The 8,813-nt window shown below is 41.0% G+C and overlaps 1 protein-coding gene across 1 annotated transcript; it reads left to right on the forward strand.

Moving 5' to 3' along the window:
* Positions 1-550: 550 nt before the first annotated feature.
* On the forward strand, positions 551-8,649 carry coil (coilin p80). The gene is made up of 7 exons (XM_085403057.1): positions 551-1,094; positions 2,074-3,055; positions 3,152-3,241; positions 6,090-6,137; positions 6,273-6,342; positions 6,647-6,735; positions 8,068-8,649. The coding sequence occupies exons 1-7, from the start codon at positions 844-846 to the stop codon at positions 8,113-8,115; spliced, it is 1,578 nt and encodes a 525-aa protein (XP_085259183.1). The 5' UTR covers positions 551-843; the 3' UTR covers positions 8,116-8,649.
* The last annotated feature ends 164 nt before the right edge of the window (positions 8,650-8,813 follow it).

Raw genomic sequence — 8,813 nt, forward strand, 5'->3', positions numbered from 1 at the left:
CTCATTTTCAATCCAGTTTTTGTGTACTATGACATACTGCAGCCTTAGGAATGGCCTGTTTACAGCGACCTTTTCATTCAGACCATTTCCGACACGACTTTGGCCAAGAGTAGATGGATCAAGGTCTTAATATATCTCTTTTTTTATTTTTCCAGGTCTTGCTGGATTTTTCCTATTTCTAGCAGACATGGATTCCAGAAACTGGTCATCTGATGTAAGACAGTGCATCTAGGCTTGCCACTTTTTCTTTGGTCCTAATGTTTTTCTTTTTCGTTTTTTAAGGAAAATCTGATAACCATGCTGATATAAGTTGTCTATTATGTGTAGACAGACAGACCAGTGGTTCAACTGTGCATTTTTAATGCTTGAATGAGTCATAAAGTCAGTTTTAAGGACTTTAACAAAAAATCCCAAGAAGAATGAAGATAAGCTTTTATTCAAGTCATTTTTCAGTTCAGTTTGAGCTTAGTTTAAAGTTACGACAAGAGCCTCTGGTGAATATTTGGCTGCGATGGAGCTCTGTAATAATTCAGTACTTCCTCCACGCCGGCAGAGGTCAATATTGTAAACGAGGGTATTGACAGCGCCAAACACGTGCGCCTCACTTCCGTTGAAAAGTGATAATTTAAAATAAAAGTCTGAGACTACAAACGAATACGTGATAAGTTGATATGATGTGAGTATAGCTGTCATTACAGAGTTATTATTACTATAATAATCTTTTCTTTGAATAGGGAAATGAAATACATTTGAGTTTGCACTCTTATTTTGAAGAGCGGAAGTGTCGTCTTTGAGCTCGCAGAGGGAGTACAGCAGCCGGTGTGTTTTGGTGCTGTAGCCGTCATGGCTGCCCACAGTAACAACTTTATCCGACTGCGCCTGTACTTTGACTACCCGCCGCCGGCTGTCGTCGGTTGCCGCATGTGCTGGCTGCTCGTAGACCTAAACGTGTGTCGCGTGGTGGCCGACCTGGAGAGCGTCATCAGGGAGAAGTTTGAATTCAGCGGCGGGAGCATCCTCAGCCTGTTCATAGAAGACTGCTACCTGCCGCACACGGAGAGCATCTACGTGGTGCGGGACAACGACAGCGTCAGGTGCGCGTGCTTTGTTAGTTGTAACTTTCAAAGCGCTGACAGATCCTGGCATATTTAATACGAGTTATTTAGTTACAACATGTCTCTAAACACTCAGCTCAGTACCATGTGGACGCTGCTTGCTTGCCTAGCTCTGGGTGGTATGAACAAAAACCTGGATCGTGGCACGGTATATCATGATTTTTTAGACACTTTGTCGTCATAAAGGGGAAAAACGTTAATAAAATACAACTAAAAACATCCTTTCAGTGTTATCTATTCTTAGGCTCTGTTTGCAAAAATGAAATACGCGTATTTGGCACAGGGCTATTGAGTGAAGTGTGGATTTGAAACAAACTTCATGTAGACTTAATTTTCCAAAATTTGTGGCACCATTTATTCTCCTGTCACCCCAGAGTCTTGAGTCTGTACTAATCTAATTTGAAGTATGCACCAATGTAACATACTTCAAATGACCAACACACCTCAAGTTTGTTAAGTTTAAGTCTTAACATAAGCGACACAATATTTAAATTCACACGTATTCATTTTGTTAGTTCAAAAGCTACAACAAACTAAATGCTGTATGCTTTACAACAGTCAGTTTTTCAGTATTCTGCACTGCCATCTGGGGTTCAGATCTGTGTGGGTTTCCTCTCACAGCACAGAGATCTGCATGTTGGACAGACTGCTGATTCTAAATCATGTGTAGGTTTAAATGTGCTTTTGTGGTTGCCTGCTGTTTCTCAGTGTTAGCCCTGTGTCATCAAGAGTGTGTCTTAAGGTTCCAACTTCCCTGTAAGGGTTGGATAACTAGTAACTAAGTAAACAGGTTTGACGTTCATTTCGGTCATCTGTCCGTCCGTGAGAAGCAGGGTACACCCTGGATAGTTTGCCACTGACCTTTTTATTTGTGTCAAGGAAATTTGACATAATAAATCCATTGTATAATGTATAATGTTCAACTATTCCTTTAAGATGTGTTCTGTTTTTGTGTCAGGGTGAAGGTGGGCTGGATGAATGAGTTGAATGGATACAGCAGTCATCCAGATGCAGCAAGTGAAAGCGGCAGAAAGAGACGGCGAGCCACAGAAGACACTGTGCCAGAAGAAAATGGAGTGAGTGTCGAATGGAAGAAGAAAAAGAGGAAGAAAAATAACGAGGACAGAATGACAGACGGTGCCAACCTAGTGGCAAGTGATGACCAGAATGAGAATGTACAGGGAAACCCCACAGAGAAGAAAGAGAAGAAGAAAAAGAAGCCAAAGGAAAAAGGTGCTCCTGCTTCTCCCAAACCAGCTGATCTCCCGAAGATTCCAGCTGCTGTCAGCCGGCTGAGTAAAAGCACCAAGAAGCTCCAAGCATCAAAACCACAAAAAGCCTCCTCTTCAGATTCCAGTAGTAGCAGCAGTGATGAAGATGTCGTACCCAAAAAAACAACAAAAACACCCACCTCCACTCCTGCTCCCTCCAAGGTCCCATCAAACACAAAACCTGCCCCCAAAAAACCTCCACTGTCATCGTCATCCTCTTCAGAAACAGAGTCTTCTCCTGATGAGGCTGCCAGTGTGAAAATCCAGCCCAGAAACAAACCTTTAAAAACCATGGCTACCAGCTCAGAATCAAGTCAGGCTCCTTCAGCCCCGCAGCCTACAAACGATAATCCAGAACAGACCGCCAGCATAGCCGAGCCACCTCATACAGCAGCAAAGGGTTCCAACTCGGACAGTGAAGACGAGATCCAGCTGGTGATACGAAGGCCGCTGCAGCAGCCCAGAGGTGGCATAGGTATTCAGTCTCCTTGGCAAGGCCGCGGCAGAGGGAAAGCCAGATGTGGCGGTGGTCAGGGAGCAAGTGTTACGGGTGGGGGTAGAGGAGGAGCAAGCAGAGGGAACAGTAGCAGCTTTGGGTCCAGCTATAATGGAGCCACAGAGCCGTCTTACCAGAATGATTCACTGACCAACACGTCAGTGATCCTGCAGGTTTGTCTGCATCTGAAGCCTAAAATTTAAGTGTAATATCTGCTCTCAAGTAAAATGAATTAAAAGGCATTCTTGACTTTCTGTCTCCATTTATAGAAGGAAGCTGTGAGTGTACCTAAGCAGGACTACAACTCCATGCCCCTGTTAGCTGCTCCTCCACAGGTGGGGCAGAGGATTGCCTTTAAGGTGGGTGTTGTAAGCTGCAGTCATCTCCAGGTTAAAAATGAAAGCTATCAGCCCTCGTACTGTTGTTCTGAAGGAGTTTTAGGGCTACACTAAGAAAAAAAATACTATTGATGATTTTGAGAATAATGTCATACTTTTATTTTGAAAAAAAAAGTCTAAATCTGCTGTACCCTCTGCCTTCTGTAGATGAGGTAGTGAAACAGGCTGATCAGCCCTCTTACAATACAGCATACTCCCTCTTTAATGCACAAGGATGTAGACATCGATGACCTTGCATCTGTCCACTGCAAGCCATTTCAATTTGTACAAATCAGGTCAACTCTTCCAAGTTTGCTTTTCTGTGCCTTGTTTTTTCAACATCCTTATCAGCTGTAGTACACTGTTGTAGCTAATATACTGTAGAACACTCAAAATTAGCTTAACTTTGGGGCGGGGGGACAGTTATCAAAGATTTTCTGTTCAGGTGTAAACTTATGTGAAAAATCAAAATGCTTCACAGACATAAGCCATGAGTTTATCTTACAGTGCAGTATTTTATGTAATGTTTAAATCCAGTGTTCTCTAAGCAAATACACTGTTAGTGAGCCTCTGGGATTTTTCTCCTCCTCTGCAACTCTTTATAGAGAAGTCGAAAAAGTGACTGAATAGCAGCAGTTTGCCCTGCCTAGCTAGAGGCTAGCTCGTTAGCTACAGTGGTTCAGAAGCTAACCACTATGGGTAGCAGTCGCTAAGAATTAGGAACCATGTTTTACAAAGATTTTTGTGAACCCATTATTAGCAGCTTTTTATGTTGTTTAAAACTGCATCCACAGTGGAAGCAGTTAGTTTGTTGCCCATGTCTTTGAAGCTGATGGCAGGTCACCTTTGAGTATTTCAGTTGCCTAGGTAACCCACTAATATATTTAAGTAGCTCATAAGTCAATCACCAATTTTCAGCTTTTCTCATAGGTAGTCCTTTAATTGTTCACCTGGAAACAGAGGATTGTTTATCCTGTCCACTTTGGATCACCAGTCAGGGCTCCAGAGTGCGACCAAATTTTTCAGTGGTGCGACTAAAAAAATAATTGGTCGCACCACTGCGACCAACTGTTCGGGTAACAAAAAAAAAAAAAAAAAATCTCTGCAACTCTCCGTGTGGTCAACAACAGACACACATTATGCCCCTATTGTGGACTAAACCAATCAGAGATAGTCAGGGGCGGGACCTCTCAAATTGGCCGTGGTCCAGTTGAAAGTGCAGGTGGAAGTGGGAGGTGAGTAGCTTGAATAAAGTGATATTGATTCATTAAATCCTGAATCGACTTTTAAATATAAATGTGTTTTACCAGAAACGCCAGATTCTCAGATTAAAGCTCACAAAACTATTTCTACAACCACCAAACAGCAAATGAGAGCAGGTACACGGATTCCACACAAAGACGTAAACACAGACCTGACCCGACGCATCAGAATCAGCTTTCTCTTTCTCGGCTTTCTCACCCGACGGCCCGTAGACGGATACGTTGTCGGAGCTCAACAATCCTGATGCGTCCGGTCCGCTCTGTGTTTACGTCTTTTTGCGCTGATTCTGAGCTGCAGGTTTTGTCTCTCTCCAACCAAACTTCACCGAGCCAGCAGCAAAAGAAGCAGCAAACTACGCTTCACATTTGATCAATGTCGTCATGAATTCCCTCTGACTTTTGCTGTTTTGCTTCCACCACGAAAAAATCACACTTCATGCACAGCTCTCTCTCTCTCAGTTACTTTCACACAAAGGCATCTGCTGTGATGTTCATAATTCTGATGAAGTCTCACATGTATCAGTACTGATAAATGATCAGAATTATAATATTTCTGACTGTCTGAGGCTAAATTGAATAGAATCAGGACTTTGAGAACCGGAATCGAATGGATTATAGAAATCAGTGATGATACCCAGCCCTAATGAGCAGCCTAGGCCTGACAGAAGTGGATGTAGCTGTGGGTAATAAGAAAAGATGGAAAGAAAGCACTTTAAGCACAAGATTGTTAGTTAATAGTTTAGAAATGAATGTTGTCAGTATGGACTGCAATTTCTCCCCCAAAAAAGTGCACATGTAAAACTGCGGTGTTAAGCGATGCGGTTGAAAAATTTGAGTGCGCCTAACTTTTTAAAGGTGCGCACCGGTGCACCCATGGCAAAAAGTTAGTCTAGAGCCCTGCCAGTGGTTATTTTGCCCATAATTGCCTGCAGTTGCTTGTAGCACACACACCTCCCACCTCAGGTCTCAGCACGTCTTTTATCGGGAGCCATGGCTAGATGATGGAGCTCAGGTGTGTGTCAGACTCCCCTGACAGGCACCCTGAACCCGCTGCTCCACCCCTCCCCTGCGGCTGAGCCACAAACCACACCCTGCCGCACTCACATTTTTTCAGCTTATTGAAACCAAAGATTTCGGCCATTTCTGCTTCAATTCTATTTTTAAAGATAATAAAATACATCATTTTAGTATGTAATGCTTAAAGGTCAAAGGTCAGACATCAGTGTGTTGTTATAAAAGCAGGGTAATATTATAATTATGAGGGCATATTGTAATAAAATAAAATAAATACATGGCTGGCTGCTTCATGTCAAATTTCCTTGGGGAAGATACTAAGTTGCTCTCTGATGCATTGTAATAAAAACATAAAGCATCACAGATGTATTACAGCCCTCGCTCTTCGAGGGGAGTTGCGCTGTCAGAGTGCTTTTGTTTCCTCTGTGTTATTGTAGCGCCTCTGCCTTACAGAGTAAAGCCCCCTTAAAGCGACTGCTGTTGTGATTTGAAGCTATATAAATAATAAAAAAGTGAATTGCATTCATTTCCTAATTCTATGTGTTTATATGCAGCTGCTGGAGCTAACTGAAAACTACACACCAGAGGTATCTGAATACAAGGTGAGGGCAGTCAGTTGTGATGACCTAATCACAACCTTGGAATGATGTTACTAATAAAAGCTTATTTAATAATATTTAATATGGTATAAACTGTCATTCGTACTCTATGACCAACTATGGTTCTGTTTATATTAGGAGGGAAAGATTGTGAGCTTTGACCCAATCAACAGACAGATTGAACTTGAACTCCTTAATGTCTCTCAAGGTAGGAGATCAGTTCACTGCTGGCATACAATATCATAACTGTGTATAATCATGCCTTTTTAAAAATAATGTATCATGTAAGTAATTATATCAAAATTTAAAAGACGACTCCTGATGTCTTTGAATTGTCAGCACCTAATTAAACTGGTCATGTCACTGGTAGTGATATATAATACGTTACAGCGAAAACCTTTTCATTTTCAGAGAACTGAACACTTTCTCAGAAGAAGTTAAGAGATTTAAGAATTAACCTTCCTAATTTATTTCTGTTTCTAATGATTCCTAACTTGTTGCTTCTTCCAAAGCTTCCGGAGAACCTGGAAAATTTGATCTAGTCTATCAAAATCCAGATGGCTCCGAGAGGGTGGAGTATGCTGTGTCCAGAGGGTCTTGGGTAAGACTTTATGTGCTGTTAATAACCCTCTGAAGCCACAGGTAGTGTAAAAGTAAAGCCAGTGTGGGTGTGCTTTAAATCTGCTGTTTTTTAATGGAGCTGGTCACAAAGTGCACAGCAGATTTATCAGAGCTACTTGAGTCAATCTGCTGCTGCTGAATGTGACACTGATAAGAGCAAAATAAAACCATGAGATAAGAGGCTAAATATATATGTATGGATGCTGATAAGGGTGATAATTCTGTGTGACCCTTTATCAACCTTTTTACATTACATACATTAGTCAGGGGTGTCAAACTCAAATACACAGTGGGCCAAAATTCAAAACTGGAACAAAGTCGCGGGCTAACGTTAATATTTATTGAAATATATTTATTCCTCCAGATATAAGAATGAATCTTTTCTTATGGACTCAAACACGTTTTGCTGAAAAACTGAATATGGAACAAGCAAAGCTTAATACTAAACAATATATATATTAGCTGTATAATACCAGTAGGCCAGCTCTGATAGTAATTTGGTATGGCTTCACGGGCCAAATGTAATTAGGCTGCGGGCCAAATTTGGCCCACGGGCCAGAGTTTGACACCGATGCATTAGGTCATGTTACTTTATTATTTATTATTTAATAAATAAATTATTATCCCCCCCCCAATAAGGTGTGATTGTTTTAGACATTTCTCTTTTTTCATGAGTTAACAGGACCACATATCACTCGTCTTAGCTGCCAGTCAGTTTGAGATTGATTTTAAGGTTTTACTGTTTGTTTTTAAGCCTTTGAATGGGTAAGTGCTGTTTCGGTTTTTGTAAAGCCTTTACACTCCGAATAGATCAAAATCAGAATACTTTATTAATCCCTGTGAAAATTATGTGGTTACAAGTTTTATTTTCGACCCTCTGGATTGAAACGTGGGTCGCTGGTTTCCTGGTCCTCCTCAAGTCCACAATCATTTCCTTGGTCTTTGTCACGTTGAGCTGCAGATGATTCTGCAGCTCCACAGCCCAGTACTCTGTCTCCTTGCCCCCACTGATGCATCCAGCTAGCATCCTACAACCATCATCTGAAGATGGCAGGTCTCTGTGCCGTGGCTGAAGTCTGCGGTGTAGAAGGGGAATAGGAAAGCGGAGAGCACAGTCCCTTGTGGTGCTCCAGTGTTGTCAGACTCGGACACAGTGCTTGCCCGCTGGTCTACATCATCGTAGACACGATTGAATTTATTGTCTTGCATTGTTCTGTTCTCTTAGCTGCACAGCTCTTATTTTTAATTGTGCTGTATAAATAAATCTGACTTGACTAGTCCTTAAATTAACATGTTCACTTTCTTCTCATAGGTGACAGAACGGTGGGAGTCTCTGCTGGAGCCAAGACTCATCATTTAAGTTTGAGAGAAATAGTGAATTCATACGCCCACATAGTTCTTTTTTTAATGACCTGGACTTATCTTTTAAAAGCTAAAACATCCAATGGTTTTGATTCTGGTCCATTTAAACTTTCTTATCTGTGCTTCTCTGTTAGCACATTTTTAACAGCTCTGTTTAAACTGGGTTTAGAGATGAAATGGTTTTTATGCTTAAATCAGCTGAAGGGATGAGTAATGATTTTGAGCACTGGGCCACACTGTAATGGTTTTATTTTTTGTACAGAGATGTGACTGTGATAAGTCTTGTATAAACTGTTTTTTCCAATAAAAAAAAACTGCATCCTCAGCCACATCCTCAGGGCAAAATTTTAGTGTGTTATCCACAAAATAATATTTTGCATATTCATTATCTGACTGTTTTATTTTGTAACAAAAAGACCTTGCTGAGAATTGATTTTGAAAAAGTGTTTAACCTAAAATGTAATTATGCTGATAATTAACAAAACACACACTTTTCAACTTTAACTGTTGTGATTTTCTTTTTTCCCTCAAATCCAGCACTTAAACGATTATTGTGTTTTCACTGACTGTTGTCATTTTGTTCTCAACAAATTACCTAATGTACGTCAGTGAAGGTTTTCAAGGTGAACATTTCATTCATCTAGATCCAACCGGTGATTTATGTGTTCCTTTAATTTTTTGAGCAGTATTTGTCCG

Source organism: Rhamphochromis longiceps, linkage group LG4 (genome assembly GCF_057381845.1).
Source record: "Rhamphochromis longiceps isolate RC_006_pf linkage group LG4, R_longiceps_female_GT1.1, whole genome shotgun sequence".
NCBI classification, from domain to species: domain Eukaryota; kingdom Metazoa; phylum Chordata; class Actinopteri; order Cichliformes; family Cichlidae; genus Rhamphochromis; species Rhamphochromis longiceps.